Source organism: Sciurus carolinensis, chromosome 17 (genome assembly GCF_902686445.1).
Source record: "Sciurus carolinensis chromosome 17, mSciCar1.2, whole genome shotgun sequence".
Classification (NCBI taxonomy): domain Eukaryota; kingdom Metazoa; phylum Chordata; class Mammalia; order Rodentia; family Sciuridae; genus Sciurus; species Sciurus carolinensis.
Window position 1 is genome coordinate 21519015 of NC_062229.1, and position 16559 is coordinate 21535573.

At 57.9% G+C, this 16559-nt stretch overlaps 1 protein-coding gene across 7 annotated transcripts in view; it reads right to left on the reverse strand.

The window, feature by feature from the left end:
* The window catches only part of Unc13a (unc-13 homolog A), a 63189-nt gene that overhangs the window by 15594 nt on the left and 31036 nt on the right, over window positions 1-16559 (reverse strand). For 5 of the 7 annotated variants that reach the window (XM_047531681.1, XM_047531677.1, XM_047531676.1 and 2 more), the window contains exons 17-36: window positions 15891-16118; window positions 14936-15077; window positions 14642-14811; window positions 13592-13707; window positions 12205-12368; window positions 11475-11625; window positions 11089-11157; window positions 10723-10812; window positions 9613-9747; window positions 7827-7960; window positions 6290-6375; window positions 5981-6107; window positions 5026-5122; window positions 4611-4754; window positions 3692-3775; window positions 3037-3114; window positions 2733-2821; window positions 2281-2433; window positions 1343-1466; window positions 443-448 (exon numbers count right to left, since the gene is read on the reverse strand). In XM_047531681.1, the coding sequence (XP_047387637.1) occupies window positions 443-448; window positions 1343-1466; window positions 2281-2433; window positions 2733-2821; window positions 3037-3114; window positions 3692-3775; window positions 4611-4754; window positions 5026-5122; window positions 5981-6107; window positions 6290-6375; window positions 7827-7960; window positions 9613-9747; window positions 10723-10812; window positions 11089-11157; window positions 11475-11625; window positions 12205-12368; window positions 13592-13707; window positions 14642-14811; window positions 14936-15077; window positions 15891-16118 (2387 nt within the window). The remainder of the gene's footprint in view (window positions 1-442; window positions 449-1342; window positions 1467-2280; window positions 2434-2732; window positions 2822-3036; window positions 3115-3691; window positions 3776-4610; window positions 4755-5025; window positions 5123-5980; window positions 6108-6289; window positions 6376-7826; window positions 7961-9612; window positions 9748-10722; window positions 10813-11088; window positions 11158-11474; window positions 11626-12204; window positions 12369-13591; window positions 13708-14641; window positions 14812-14935; window positions 15078-15890; window positions 16119-16559) is intronic. The other 2 variants (XM_047531679.1, XM_047531678.1) reach the window with 1 other exon arrangement.

Genomic DNA, 16559 nt, shown 5'->3' on the forward strand with positions numbered 1-16559 from the left:
AGGGGGCGAAAGCCTGCCTTCTGGGGTGCGGCTAACAGTTCAGAGCCCAAAGGGGAGGTCAGAGGGGCTCACTTGACACTGAACCTCTTTCCAGCTTTGGAGAGAGATCCAGGAACCCTGGCCAAGAAATAGGAGCGGAGTCCAACTAAAGGGCAAGGACCGACGGGAAGGGACTGGGTCGAGGGTTTGAGAGAGGCACGCGCCTCCGCGGGACTTACACTGGGGCGGGGAGGTGGGCGTGGCCTCCCGCCCTCCCGGCCCCGCCCCTCCCCATGCCCCGCCCCAGACAGACACAGGCACATCTAGGCGGGAGGTAAGACGGTGGGTGAGGGCTGGTGGGTGGGGAGGGGGCACTGGGTGGGGTGGGGTGCAGCCACGCGGTGGGCCGAGTCCAGACACAGAGCGGATGGACAGACAGACGGACAGACGGACCTCTACTTACGATCATCTGTCAGCCGTGTTGGGGACCGGGCAGTAGGGAGGGGGGAATAAGGCACCGTGAGTCTCCAGGGAAGGCCGGGGAGGGGGCGGACACGGCACCAAGGAGCAGGCCCCTGCCCCAGCCCTGCCCAGCGGAGAGGGGAGACTAGAGAGCCTGGGGCCTCCCCCGTGGCTGCTTCTCTGTGGCCCCCCCCACCTCCCGACACCCCCATCCACTGGGAAGGTCCTGCGGCTCTGCGCCCTGGGCTCTGCGCCCTGGGCTCTGCCTCACCCCGCGTGTCACTGCTGCCTGCAAGTTTCTTTGGCCAGCCTCCGAGCCTCCAGGAGGACACGTGCCTAGCAGGCGTCTCACCTCAACTCCACCCTACTGGGCAGCCTGATCCCTGGGCACTAGGGTCTCTGCAAGATCCGGATGCACAGCCTGGTCTCTGGATAACCCTGGCCTCTGCTTGGTCCACCTCTGACATTGGATGCTTTCTGTGACCTCTGGTTGCTGTCACCTCTGGTCTGAGTCTGTCTCTTCATTGACCCCAAAAGCCTTTTATGGACCTGCTGAACTACAACCTCTATGACCTAAGGATGTCCACCAGCCCCAAGCTGACCTTTCTCTTCTGGGTGACCTCTGACCTTTGAGTGATCCCTTGACCCATGTGTGGAGGCTCTTGATTATTTGACCTCTATGACTGTGGAACAACCCCAGTTGATTCCTGAATGACCTCTTAGACCCGTGTGTGACCTCTCTGGCTTCTGGTGGCTTCTATCACCCTGGGATGGCCCTTGAGCCTGGATGACCTCTCTAAGCCTCAATGCCTTTGTCCTGGTCCCCCAGCCTTGAGGCACCGAGCTCTCTAGGCTCCCACAGGGAGGTGGCCAGGTGGCCCTGGGGTCCCATGTGGCTCACCGTCTGGTCAGTGAGGGGCGGCAGGACGATGGTCTTTTCCATGGTGTTCATAACCAGTTTCCACAACTCCTTCAGCACCCGCTTCAGCACCGTCTTCTCACAGATTTTGGCAAAGAGGGTCAGGCTGGGGGCAGAGGGCAGGTCTGAGAGGGCGTTCCATGAATATGCACCCCAGCAGGTGCCCAGAGGGCCCAATGGACAGGCCCTGGGTGGGGCATGTGGAGGACCAGCGGTGCTCGGACAGGTTAGCAGGGGCCAAACCGGAAGAGGCTTCAAGGCCTGGGAGAAGGCTCACGCCTATGGTGAAGCTGGGGCAATAGGGAGCCATGGAGTGCTCTAGAGAGACACCCAGACATTCACGTCTGAGCTGGAACAGGAGGGCTGGAGACCAGGGGCTGTGAGACATGAGGGCTCTGCCCAGCAGGGAGGGGACATGGCCCAGGAGGGTAGACTTGAGAGGAAAAGCAGCAGAGGATTTGTGGTTAGATGTTTGGGAGCCAAGGAGACAGGGGGGCAGTCCACATGACCCGCCATTGACTCGGAGGACCCTCCGCCCAGCCTTCCCAAGTCTCCTTTCCTTCCTTGGCCCTCTCCTCATCCACTCAGCACCCCCCACCTGTGGTTTCTTTTCCTTCCTTCTACCATCTGTTGGTCCATCCATCCATCCACCGTCCTTTTTAAGCACATGTTCTCCATCTAACCTCTAATTCATTTACCCGCTGACCTGCACAGCCCTCGTGCCGTCTGTCTGTCCATCTGTCCATCTGTTCATACAGGACTCACTCCCCAGTCCTTCTAATCATCTACCCATCTGCCTTCCCTCCCCCCACTGTGCACCCTTCCAAACTCTCAACCCCCACCGGGCAGACACGCCTGGGCCCTGGCTCTCTGGCACTGCGCTGCCCCCTTTCAGTCCCAGGCGGCCTGGTCCGGCTCACTTGCTGTCCAGCAGGTCCATGATGGGCTGGAGCACGTTGTCGGCGTCCTGGGCCACACTGCTGCAGGCGCTGGCCGGCACGTTGCCCGTGCCCTTCACCTGGCTAAGGATGTCCCCCATCTGTTTGACGCATTCCTCGATGTGTGGCTGGAAGCTGGGGGCAGAGCAGGGCAGGCTTTGACCACCTGGGCACGGAGCGGGGACTGCCACACCCGGGAGCAAGACCCACGCTGGCAAGGTCAGGGCAGAACTGCAGGACATCTCATTCCCAAAGTCCTGCTCAGGCAGTCACTTCGGTCACCCTCCTTTACCGATGAACAGACTGAGGCTCAGAAAGCCTGAGTGACCCCCAGGACACACAGCCCGTGGGCAGGGGACCAGGATTTGGACTCTGAGCCTGGGCTCTCCTTTTGGGGTCACTCCTCCCGATGCCCCGTCCCTGGCGATGCCCACCTGGTGGCGAACACCCGACTGAGCTCATCCAGGACGTTGTTGAGTCTCACTTGCAGTTCCTTCAGGATGTCGCTGGCCTCGGCGTCCAGCTGGAAGGGGAAGGGACGTCAGGCCAGGCTGGCTGAGCAGCCACCGTCCTGGACACCTCGCCTGGCCCAGGGAGAGGGAGCCCAAGGGGCAGAGAGGAGACGGGGGCACAGCTGGTGACGCTGCCAGCTGGGGCCTGGAGCAGCTGAGCGAGCCCAGCCCCAGGACCTGGACGAGCTCAGGGCCACAGGGACGGCGGGGCGGGGACCAGCCGCACCTCCTTCCCTCCCATGGCTTCGAACATCTTCTCCAGCTGGACGCGCAGCTGCTGGGTGTTGTTCATGAGGATGCAGGGCTGCGGGCGGCAGGGGGCGCTCAGGGTCGGCCTGGGATCCCGCGGGCCTGCGGTCCTCATGAAGACGGGCGGCAGGCCTTCTGGGGCTCGGGGGTGGGCTGGGCAGGGTGGGTGGGGAAGAGGGGTGGGGCCTGGTCGCCGCCCAGTCTCCTACGGGCCGAGGCTCTGCAGTCACACCCCGAGGTTCCACTCTCCACACCGGACAAGGACTCAGGGGAGGCGCTGGCCACCCCGTCGGACACCCAGACCCAGACACACACTCGCCGCGCCAGCCGCACAGCCACACCCACCACCACAGCCAGGGAAAACAGACACCCAAGCCCACACCCGCGCAGGCGGAGGGACCCTCCCTCCCTCAAACACACCCGCCCACCAGCAGAGAGGCACAGACATGGCACCCAGGCGCCGCGTGCTGACACACACAACTGGACACGCCCTTCGGCACACGCAACACACACCACCTCCCATCCTGCGGGACAGTGAGGCCTCCGCAGCTGGTGTCAGGGCACGGGGAGGGTGGGGCCCTGGGGACACTGGGTGGGGGGGTGGGGGACAGGACGGGGCGCCCGCAGGTCACCACTTTCTCCTTCTCCTTGGAGCAGTAGGAGGCGAAGTCCTTGGAGATGATGTCTGCATACTGGAGAAGCACGTTGCTGATGGTCTGCGGGGACAGGGGGGCGGGTGAGAGAGGGGCGGGTCGGTCACCAGTCCAGCAAGACCACTAGTGAGATCGTGGGTGAACTTCCACCCCAGGACACCTAAGAAGGTCTGCTGGGCTGGCTGGACTCTCCACCCAGGATGACCACCAAAATACCGGGGAAATACCCCCAGTTGAAGGCCATCATTTTCTACAGACCCAGTTCCTTTTTTAATTTTTAAGTTATTTTGGTACCAGGGATTGAACTTGGGGGCACTCAACCACTGAGCCACACCCCCAGCCCTATTTTGTATTTTATTTAGAGACAGAGTCTCTCTGAGTTGCTTAGTGCCTCACTGTTACTGAGGCTGCCTCTGAGCCCCCGAGCCTCCTGCCTCAGCCTCCTGAGCCACTGGAATTACAGGTGTGTGCTACCATGCCTGGCTCTCTCTTCTTTCTTCTTTCTCTTTCTCTCTCTCTTTTTCAAGACACCAACCACCATATTAACCTAGACTCAATCACAAGCACGACCTGATCCCAAATTGAATCCCAACTCTGACCTGAAATCTTCAAGGTTAACCCAGCCTCACAACAATCCAAACTTGAACTCCAATCCAAGGATACCAAACTCGCCCGGAACCTTTCTAACTCACAGAAACCATAGCCTCGGCTCCAACCTCAATGCCAACTCCAGCCTCAAATCCCAACCCCGACTCTGGCAGAAGGGCATCGCCAGCCCCGGTTCAGTCTAATCCCAGCCCCAAGTCCAAACCCAAGCTCTGACCTTAACCCCAGATCCAATGCCATGCCCATACCTGGCAGCCCCACCTCCAGCCCCCGACCCAGTGCCCATCCGCACCTTGGCAAAGCGCCTCATGTAGTGCCCCACGATCTGGGGGTCCGGGCACTCGAGCTTCTTGATGATCTCGAAGCTCTGGTTGAGCTGGGAGAAGACGTCCACCACCGAGCAGGAGAAGAGGGCGTGCTCCGAGGTCTGCTGGAACTGCAGGGCGCAGGCGCAGCTCAGAGGGCGCCGGCCCCAGCGCCCCTCTCCCTCCAGGGGCACCACGGGGACCGGCACCGAGTGCCGGTGACACAGAGCCACGGGTGGGTGGCGGGGTCAGGCTTCATGTGAGGCAGACAAAGATGGACCCTGTGGCAGACTGGTCTCACCTCAAGGACCACGGACACCCCAGGTGGGGTCCCAGCCGACCCCAGAGGGAACCAGGTCACCATGGGCACACTGGGAGCCTGGTCACGGCCGACCTTCTTACCCCGTCCTTCTTGTCCCGCTCCAGGGCGCCATGCAGGAAATCGCGGGACACCTCCTCGTTCTCATCCAGCCACTGAATGACGAATGGTTCAAACCACCTGCAAGTGACAGCGGCGGTGGGACCCCGACCCTCTGCTCCCCTCCCCTCTGCTCTGCCTGGCCTCCCGCTGTGGCCTCGGGGTTTCCCGCTCCCCTCCCGCACTGGGTTCGGTGACACTGTCCCTGAAATGGACCAAGCAGATGCGGTCAGAGGACGGCCTGGACTTTCGGGAACCCTGGCTCAGATCGACGGCCCGCGGTGAGTGCGTTCGCGCTCTGAGATCCTGTTCCCTACACGGTCCACGCTCTGCATCCGCGGATACCCCAACCGGGGATTCAACCAACTGGGGTTCGGAAACAGTGTGCAAACACCACAACATTTAGTAGAAGGGACTCGAGACCCTCAGACTTTGGTGTCTGTGGGGTCCCGGGAGCAGCTCCCCTGGGTACCCAGGGCTGACTACACAGCGACCGCCCCACGGCGCTGCTGTGAGCCGGGTACAGCACCGCGCGCAGTAGGCCCTCGGGAGTCGGTGCCACCATCCCAGCCCCCAACACTGCGCAGGCGTCAGACACGCCAAGTTCACATCCGGGCTCCATCGCTGACCTCACTCGGCCCAGTCATCGGGCATCTTTTAATCCTCCATTTCCTCACCCTGGAAATGGGAATCGCAACGCTCTCATGTCACCTCGCAGAATTGCCAGAAGGATTAAGTGAGAAAAGGCACACGAGACAGCCCTGCACCGTCCTGGCCTCTGTGACCTCGGACGTTCTGGCTTCCCGGAGTCCACAGTCCAGTAGCCACGAACCAAGCATCCCTGCCGCTCAGGGTCCCTCGGCAGGTCAGCCCTGGGCTCTGGCCTCCCGGCTGTCGGCACACAGTCCCAGCCCTGGCCAGGCTTGGCTGAGGACTTACGCGGGGTACTCGGGCACGCGGTCCTTGAAGGCGGGAAGCTCTGCCACATACTCATTGTAGAGCCACTTGACCTTGAAGTGCAGGTTCATGTAGTCGGCGCTCTTGCACAGGCGATGCTTGTCATGCTCTGATGGGGGAAGGACGCCCCCGCTCAGCTGGGAGGGCCTGTCACCGGGTCTGGGCAGAAGGCTGCCCCTAGGGACGACTGGTGTCTGACGCAGGCCTAAGGGTCTAGGCACTTGCAGCCTTGGAGGGGATGCTGAGCAGGGGCTCCTGGCAGCAGCGGGTTGGGGTGCAGGGGGGACCTACCCTCCATGGCGTACTTCATGTCTTGGGCAAACAGATTCCACATCACTTCAGCACTGATTTTTCCCACATTCAGCTCTTGGGGGAACCTGGCAAAGGTCATGGAAACACGAACTCTTGGCAGACAGAAGGCAGAGGGCACGGGCTGCTCCCCCTTCCCTGCTCAGGTGGCAGTGTGAGGCAGGGCAGGGGCATCTGCATTTGGGTTAGCTGCACCACTGCATTAAGGCCTCTGCCCATCAACCCATCCTTCTGGTCCTCCATCCATTATTCACTCACTGGTCCAAATATTGCCTATGCACCCACCCAGCCATCTGCGCATCCAACCGTCCACCACTTCTCCACCTGTCCCCCATCTGTTCATTCACTCGCCACCCATCCACACACCTACCCAGCACCCACCGGTTGTCTATTCACCTGCCCACCTTTTTCCTTCATCATTTCTCCATCCAGAAATCCATCCATCAACCCATCCATCCATTCATCATCCATCATCCATCCATCATCCATCCATCCATTCATCCATCCACCCATTCATCCATCCATCCATCATCCATCCATCCATCATCCATCATCCATCCATCATCCACTCATTCATCCATCATCCATCCATTCATCCATCATCCATCCATCCATCCATCCATCATCCATCACCCAATATCCATCCATTTATCCATCCATCCATCCATCATCCATCCACACCCATCATCCATCCATCCATCCATCTTTCCATCCATTATCCATCCAACGATTCATTCATGTATCCAGCCATCTAGGCCCCATCCATTCCTTCACCTACCACTCATTCATTATCCAGCCATCTGTCTGTCTCTCCATTCAGTCATCTCTCCGTCCATGCACCCCTCATCCACCCTGTGCTCCATCCAGCTAAATCCATTATCTTAATTTTGTATCTAAGTAACCAGAGATGTTAGCATCTCAAATTTAGGGGCCCCTTTAACACTCACCTTAGAGAGAAATAAAACACAGCAGCTGGTTCATCTAACACAGATGAGCACTTCACAGATACATAGATCCACATCAGCAACTGTGCACACATTCGCACAGTCATACAGTATTACACAATATTTATATTACACAATATTATATGTTTAAATGCATTCCACAACTACACACATATACACAATTCAACCCATTGACTGCAACTACACAAAATCCCATACATACACACACTTCAGATATAAAGCAATTTAAATGCAAAACATTCAGCAGAGTATCTAACCTCAGTAAATACTGGAGCAACACTATCTACTGTTCTTTACGAATTTACACACTTACGCAAAATCATACACACGTACACAGGTATTCACACAAGTCAGCACTTACAAAATACATACTACATTCCTGCACACGATTTTCTGTATCTGAATTTCACAGGGCAGAGCCACACCCATGCCCCACCACACACATTCTGTTTGTAACTGGACACAATCACCTGTATACACAAGACACAAAGTTGCACCTGTGCACACACACACAATGGCCCCTGGAGATGGAACTCCTCAGACGGGCAACTCACTGGTTGAGGCAGGGGGTGTAGGAATTCTTGTCCTCCTCGATGATGGACACAATGAGGGTGATCAGCTTGGACCAGAAGTCCAGGTTCTTGATGCTGGGGCCCTGCTCCTCCGGGGGAACCTCCCCCTTCTTGGCCTGGAAGGGACAGTGGTGACATTGGTCGGAGGCTCGGGGGTGGTGCCCGGCTGGTGCATTACAGGAGGCAGAGGTGGGGGAGGTGTGGAAGGTGAGGGCTGCGGGGGAAGCCTGCGTGGGAAGGACCCGGATTCGTGAAAACTGGACCCAAAGAGCTCATGTCCACACAGCCCCATGATGCTTCAGACTTGGAGACTCAACTCAGAAAACAGAATGGAAATGAATTTCGTTGAATGAGCCCAACACCTGTGGAGCCATGGAATGGGATGAACGGAAACCAGGCCACTCAGCTGAACAGAGGTCAGTCTTGAGTTGCTTCAGTGGAACTGAACCTGGGTCAACTGCACTGAATGGAGGGGGACTGAACCTAACTGGATCAACGAAACTCAAATGAAGTCAACTGGACTCAATCTCATGAAGGCCTCCAAGGTCAACGTCAACATCCTGGAAGTAAATAGACTTGAACTCAAGCCAAGCCCACTCAGCAACTGCTTCATCCCATCCCAAGTCAAGCCAAGTCAACCCAGCCTGAGGACTCAGGCCAACCAAAGCGTCAGCACTGGAAAGGAGCCGGCGCCACAGAAACCATCCCATCAGCCCAACTTAACTGAGACCAGCCGCACCTAACCCAACACCCAGCTCAACACCAACCCAACCCTGTCAGGAACAACTTGACTGATGGAAATGGAGTGAATTTGGAATGGAATACAAATGAACAAATGGAAATGAATGAATTCAAAGTCAGGCTCAACCCAATCCAACTCAGTTGTTGACTAATTTGTCAAGAGGGATCTTTTTTTCTTTTTCTTTTGGTACTGGGGATGGAACCCAAGGATGCTTAACCACTGAGCCACATCCTAGTCCTTTTTTGTATTTTATTTAGAGACAAGTTCTTGCTGAGTTGCTTGGGCCTCTCTAAGTTGCTGAGGCTGGCTTAGACCTCGTGATCCTCCTGCCTCAGCCTCCCACGTCAAGAGCAAATAGAAATTCCACTGATTCTAGCTGAACTCGGCCTAGCTTTATTTGGTTCACCACACCTGAATTCAATCAAGTGATCGATTTCACCCAAAGTGATTCAGTGTGAGGGACGCAGCCAGCTCCAGTGATGATCTTGGTGAGCTTGGGTGTCACATCCTAACAGAAGCCAGGCTAGGGGACACCCCAACTCCTGCAGCCCCCCAGTTCCCCCATCTCAGTACCTGGCTGTCAATTTCCACAACTTCTCCTCCTACCAGAACATCAGCTCCTGCAAGCCTTACTGGCCATCCTGGGGCGTTCTATGCATGGACAAGTATTTGTTGAATGATCTCAAATCAGTTGAAATGGCTGCAGCTGAACTCCACCCAAGAAACCCAGTTCGACCCCATGTGAACTGGGAGATGACTTTCCGCCAGGCACACCGCTGTCCGCTGAACTCCATTCAGCAAGCCAGTTCCTGAGTGCCCATATATGCCCAATGCCCAGCCCCTAACTGGATGTGATCTAAAGCTTCTATCTCATTAACTCTTTCCCCTGACCCGGAGGTGGGGGCTCAGAGCACCCCGTAAAGAAGACACTGAGGCTCAGAACAGTTGAGCCCTTGAGAAGGGCTGAGCCGGGGTGTGGGCCAGCGCCGGCTGGTGTCCTGCTCCCCTTCTGCCCCGCTGGCTCACCGGGTCTGTCTGGTACTCTCGGCTGTACAGCTCGTGACAGTTGTTGAAGATGTACTCGTAGGTGGAGTTGAGGCAGGCCTTCACGCAGTCCTTCACCACCTGGCTGGCTCGGGGCGGGCTCTGGAGTTCCTGAACCTGGAGGGAGGGAATGGGCGTGGGTGGGCACAGCTGGGCAGGAGGCACCCCGGAAGCAGCCATGCTCGTTCTGCGTTCAAGGAGATACAGCAGTGGTGTGAGGCAGGAGGTCAAGACCGCCACCAGAGATCGAGCACCCTTCACAAAAGGCCACCTCACCAAGAGGAAAGGGAGCTGGCGAGGACATGGAGAAAAGGGACCCTGCACTCTGGGAACACTAGCCCCACTGGGAAGCCACCGTGGAAACATATGGAGGTTCCTCACAAAATTAAAGATAGTCAGCCGGGTGCCATGGCGCACACCTGTAATCTCTAGTGGCTGGGGAGGCTGAGGCAGGAGGATCGCGAGTTCAAAGCCAGCCTCAGTCACTTAGCAAGGCCCTAAGCAACTCAGAGAGACCCTGTCTCAAAATAAAATATACAAAGGGCTGGGGATATGGCCCATTGGTTGAGCACCCTTGGGTTCCATTCTGGTACAAAAAAAAATTTTTTTTAATTAAAAATCGAACTACCATATGACCAGCAGCCTCAGGACTGGGCATGGATCCAGAGGAAATGGAATCAGTATGCAGAAGAGCCATCTGCACCCCGGGCTCACTGCACACCATACACAACGGCCACAGAGGCGAAAGGACCCGAGGGGCCGTCACCCGAGGGATGGGGGAGGAAAACGGGGTCCGCCTATGTGCATAACGCAAGACCACTGGCCATAAAAGGAACGGAGCCTAGCACTTGCAGCAACATGGGGACTGGAGACCATCGTGGCAAGTGAAAATCCAGACACGGACAGACAGACGGCCACGGCTCACCACAGGCGGAATCTAGAACACTGGATCTCGTAGGAGGGAGTAGAATGCGGGTAGCAGAGGCAGTGGGGACGGGGAAGGGCGACGGAGACTCGCAGCCCCAGTGAGACAGGAGCCCGAGTCCCACAGGCCCCACCCCGGGGAGCTCACGGGTAGGTCCCCTTTCCCACCTTCATCCGGAAGAAGGTGATGCTGGTGAGAAGGTCCACAGTGGATTTGAGGTCCTGGAGTCTCTCTGGGCTGCTGGCTGGGAAGTTGTTCTGTTGGAGGTGAGAGAGGGGTGGGGTTATGAAGCAGGCTGGGGGAGACAGGAGTCCCCAAGTTTCCAGAGGCCGGCTGGGGGTGACGGGAACACCTCGGAGCCAGGGGGATGCCTGCGCCTGGCTTCCCCGGGCCAGTGGGTGTGGCTGCGTGCATGCGCACACACATGTCCCTCCCACGGTGAGGCTGGCTCCTCCCCTGCCGTGCCTCTGGGTAGCCGCCCTCCAGGCACACAGGGGCGCCACAGGAGCCCACCATCGCGGCGCACTTCTCACCCGGTACATGGAGAGGTCGATCCTCAGGGAGTTGTGCAGCTGGTCTAGCAGTTTCACAAAGCGCTCTTTCTGAGGACGCAGGGGAGGATGGAGGTTGGATGGAGGCTGGCCTTAGTGGTCTAGAGAAGTAGCCGACCTCTGCCATACGGGCTGAGGGCCTGCTGTTCACTCAGTGCATCCCAGTCCCCACGAGCAGAACCCTCATCACATCCATTTGCATTCTACAGCATTCTACAGAGGACCAAGCCCAAGCTCAGAGAAGGAGAGTGCAAAGTCACACAGCAAGTCAGGTCCAGATTGGGAAACCAGGACTCAACAAGACCCAGGCAGCACTGCGTTGGGATCTCCCTCACACCCTCGCCCCCGTCCCCAGCCCTGGGACTGACCCCAAAGTTGGAGGCGGCAAAGCGATCCGAGGCAGACACGTTGGTGGAGGCGGTGGTGTGCGCATAGTAGGCATTGATGTTGGCGAGCAGGGTACTCATGACAGCGGGCACCCCGGGGCACATGTACTTGGAGGAGAGGCAGGCAAAGTGGCTGGCAAAAGGAGTGGGAGGCACTGGGCTCAGGCCAAGATGGGCTGAGGTCCCCCAGGGTGCCTCTGAGGGGCACCAGCAAGCGGCTCCCCCTCAGCCCCCAACCAGCTCCTGTCCTTCTGCCCCGAGTTCCTCTGCATCTCCTGGCTCCACCTTTCCAGCCTTCTGGGTTGCCCAATATCTTCCAGTTCTGGCTCTCTCATCCCTGTCCCTGCAGCCATTACCAATGGCACCCTAGCCAGGCACAGTGGCGCACGCCTGCAATCCAAGCTCAGAAGGCTGAGACAGGAGGATCTCAAGTTCAAAGCCAGCCTCAGCAACTTAGCGAGACTAAGCAACTCAGTGAGAACCTGTCCCTAAATAAAATATAAAAAGCACTGGGGATGTGGCTCAGGGGGTTGAGGGCCCCTGGGTTCAATCCCTGGGTACAAAAACCCAAAACCACAGCAGCCTAGTGCTCTCCGGGGGAACTGCGTAACCCCGCCACGCCCATGCCCTCCCACCCCACACCTGCCAGTGTCCCCTGGGGGCCCCCCTCCCGTTTTCTGCACCCCCGTAGGCCCCCAGGACTGCAGCTCACGTCATGGCTTGGTAGATGGACTCGACGCCGTAGCGCATGGCGAACTCGTCCACAATCTCCTGCGCCGTCTCATCATAGTAGACCTTCCAGGCGTCGTCCCCCTTGGCGTCCGGGATCTTCACCACCCCATTGTTCTGCACGTCCGTCACAAAGTGGAACAGGTTCTGTGGCCACCGGGGAGCAGGTGTCATGATAGGGAGCATGAGGGGCTGCAGGGGTGCAGCTCCCCCACCTGGGTGGCTTTGGTCACCTTATTCACTGAGCTGCCCATTCATTCCCCTCCCCCCTCAGCTACCCCACATTTCCCCATCCTCCCAGGAACTCAACCTCATTTCCGTCCACCACTCTGCCATCCATCTGACTGCCCTCCACCCATCTATGCATCTGTGGGGTCACCCATCCACCGATCTGTCCACCCAGGCACTTGTCCATCCACCCACTCACCCCATCCACCCACCTGCCCCCAGGCCCCCCATCCTTCCTTTTAATAATTCAACCACACATCTATCCATCCGTCCATCCATCCATTCCATAACCCATCCACAACTTAGTCCATGTCTCCAGTCATTCCGCCTTCCGTCCAGTCCATCATCTGTTCACCACCAAAGTTCCTGTCCATCCATCCACTCATCCATCCACCAACGGCTACCTATGTATCTTTCCAATCAAAGCCACACCCCCATCCCTGCCATCTACCCAGCTTATCTCTCTGCCCCACCCTTCCATCCAATAGAACCTGTCCATTCATCCGTCCATCATCCATCTTTCTCCCCAGCCACCCACCCAGGCGCCTCTGCTCCTGGTAACTAGCCAGGCATCCATCTCTCCGTCCAGCTGTTCCTGCCTCCTCCCGCCAGCTCAGCCTCGGCTCACTCAGCCGCTCACCCGCCTCTCCACCCATCCAATTCCCTTATCACGCCCTCATCCATTCCATCACTCATTCATTCACCAGCATTCATTAGAAGACAGAGAGAGAGGGGAGAGAGAGAGAGAGAGAGAGAGAGAGAGAGATTGAGTCCTGAGTATAGTTCCCTCCAGAAGCCCCTGGGCAGCTAAAGAGACAGACGGACACACAAAGTCCATCCCAACCCTGTGTGTTCCATTCCGATGGAAGCAGAGCCGTGGAGTTGAGCAGCGAGAGGGGTGTGGAGATCAGGGGGGGCTTCCCAGAGGAGGGGGCCCGGAGCCTGACCTTGATTAATGGAGAGGAGGCCCCGAGGTAGAGGGGGCAGCATGGGGGACAGGCTGAGAGGCACAGGGGAGTGTGAATAGTGGGGCTGGAAAGAGGACAGGGGGCAGCGGCAGGTGGTAGTGGCCAGTGAAGGCAGCAGGGAGGCCCGGCATAGGCGGTCCCAGCGAGCTCTGAAGGCGGCTCAGCGGGGCTCACCTCGTGCAGACAGGTGTACTGGACGTGGTAGGGGGCCACCTTCTCCTCGCCTTTGATCTCCACGCTGATGTGCAGCCGGATGGCGCCTGACACGGCCGATTTGTCGGTTCTCTTGTCTGCAGGGCAGAAAGGGACGGTGGTCCCAGAGCTTCCGAGCACAGCACTGGGCTCCTTTAACATCTGCATCACTCTCTAGTCCTTCCGGACTCAGGCTCAGGCCTGGGGGCCACCCTGGGCTTGCATCTGCTCCCTCAGACCAGAACTCCCCAGTCCTGGCCTCTGCCCTCAAATAGGTCCTAAACCTCCATTCTTCACTGAGATTAAGTGCTTGAGTCTGCGTCCCCCTCCTTAGACCAGCAGCTCCCCAGACTGAAGTCTCAGGCCCTGCCTCCCCTCAGATGCTCTCCCCAGCATCTGGTCCCCTTCTCAGGCAGGGTTCCCGAGTCCAGGCCTCTCTCCTCAGATGAGGGTCTCCAGGTCTCACTTTCTGCCTCCCCAATCTGAACAAGATAGCTAGATGTCTCCTAACCAGCCAAGGATGCTCGTGATCTCTGCTCAACCTCCCCGACGGGGTTCTCCCTACGCCCTCAGACTGTGCAGGCATGCCGCCTCTTCCATCAGATCATGCGCCCCAGATTCTACGCATCTTTTTAGACGGGGGTCTCTGGTCAGATTGGGATTCCCAAAGCATAGCCCTGTCCTTGGACTAAAATCTCAAAGCTCAGCCTTCCTTGGTAGATTGGGTCTCTGGGTCTGGGTCTCTCCCCTCAGACTGGGTTCCCAGGTCCTGCTTCCTGTATCCCCCATGGGACTGGGACATGGAGATTCTGCCCTTCCCCTTCTTGCCTTCCTGTACCAAATTAAGAACTTCCTGGGCTCTGCTCACCCTCTCGTCCTTGGTGTTTCCTGCCCCTGCCAAACTGGGCCGACAGAGCCTGCCTCCCCCACCAGATTAGCTTTCTCAACCAAGCTCCTTCTGAGATCCTGGCTGTCCCCTGCACTGGGCTTCAGCTCTGTCTGGTTTCCTGGGGACCCCCTCCCCTCGCTCACCCAGATTGTACCACACGTCCATCTCGCCGCTGAGTGTCCGAACCTCGATGATGGTCTGCCCCAGAAAGTCATCAGACTCCCTCTTGAACCTCTGCTTCACGCGGGATTTGATGTCATCGTCCTCATCCCAGACGCGGACCTTGATGCGGTCAGAGGAGTTGTGACATTCACTGCGCAGGGAGGAGGAGGCAAGGGCAGGCCTCAGGCAGGTGGCACACGCCCAGTCTTGGGACCCTCTTTGGTTACCCCAGAAGCGAGCTCTATGTGGGACTGGGGACCCAGCCAGGTGCTTACAAGTGAAAATTCTCTTCCCACACGGGGTTGAGGTTCCCATAGATGGTTTTTGTCCGTTTCTTCGTCTTCCCAACCTGGACTGTGACGTAAGGGTCACTGGATCCTGTCTTGTCCTTTGCCTGCAAGCCCTGGGCACAGACCACTAGAAGACACACAGGACAGACATGGAGTTCAGGGTGAGGCACACCAAGAACAGGTACTACCACATGCTCTGGCTGCTCACCCAGGACACGGTGACATGACCTGAGCATAACAGCAGGGTGTACTAGGCTTGCCAGATATTTAACAAAGAAGGTACCCTTGACCTATGAAAGATGGCAAGGTGCCCAGCCACCCTGCCCATGGGTGGGATCTCTCTCAGGCATGTGCACATTCTGGGCTGTCTCCCTGAGGTCCCAGGAGGACTGAGTCCCAGCAGCACAGGAAATCATCTACTCATTTGCGCCCCCTGCAGGACCCTATTCCCAGACTCAAGTCCCTGTATCCCACCTGAACTTCCTGAGGTCAACTCCTGAAAAACCTACAAGCCTTGAAATTCTCCTCCTCCGGCCTGCTTTTGGGGAGGTTCAAATGCGGTTGGGCACGGATAAACATTCCAGCGCTCTTGCCTTGGTGGGACTACTCTGACACATACACTAAACGCTGTCCCCCAGTGTCCCAGGAGGCTCTGGGCCCTAGTTGTCACAGCATTGCCTGCTCATCAGCATGCCCACAGGGATCCTTCCTTTGAGGTCGCAGTTCCCCAGCCCTCACCAGGGCCTCTGATCCACGTGCCTTCAACTTGCTTGGCGGTCTCGTTCACTGCGCATGTGCACACGGGGAGCACACGCAAGAACTTGGAACAGACACAGACACGGACACACCCAAGTAGAAGGCAGCAAAGCCGGGCGACCTGGGCGTGGGGCAGCGCACAGGGGGCTGAGAAGGAGGGGCTGCGCCGCGCCCTGCACCTCACCTGTGATGCTGATTTTGGCCGACCACTTGGACGTGCCGTCCAGCACGCTCTGCTTGACCGCCTTCATCTGCTGCGTGTGTGCGGTCTTGGTCACAGCGAAGATTTCCTGGATGAGCTCGAAGATCTCGGGCTTGTTGCGCTCCCGGATCTTCATGCGGTCTTTGAGCACCATGATGATGTTCTGTGTCCTGTCCTCCGCCCCGTGCTTGGAGCTCTTCTCAGCAGCCCCTGCCGATGATGGATGGCTGTCACTGTCCCTAGGGCGTCCCGCCCAGAGGAACAAGTGCCCCCCCCCAACTCAAGAGCTCCCTTGGCTGGGACCACCGGCAATTTTAGCCATGGGGGCTCCACCAGAAACTAGCTTCCTACCTGCTCTCTGAATGCCTTTACACTGGCCTTTCACTATTTGGTCCCCTGCCTGAGCCCCGCCCCAGTCCTCGCCCCTCCTTGAGCCACGCCTCCTCTGAGACACACCCTCGCCCTCGCCATTGAACCACGCTCATTCTGAGTCCCCGCCCACTCTGAGACTCCTGCTCACGTGGAGTGCTCTCCCCTTCTGGATGTCTGGCCCTCTCTGAATCCTTTTCCACTGAGCTCCCCACGTCGGTCCAACTCCTTGTGAGTCGTCACCCCTGTCCCAGCCACCTCCTCCCCAATCCCGAGCGGTGC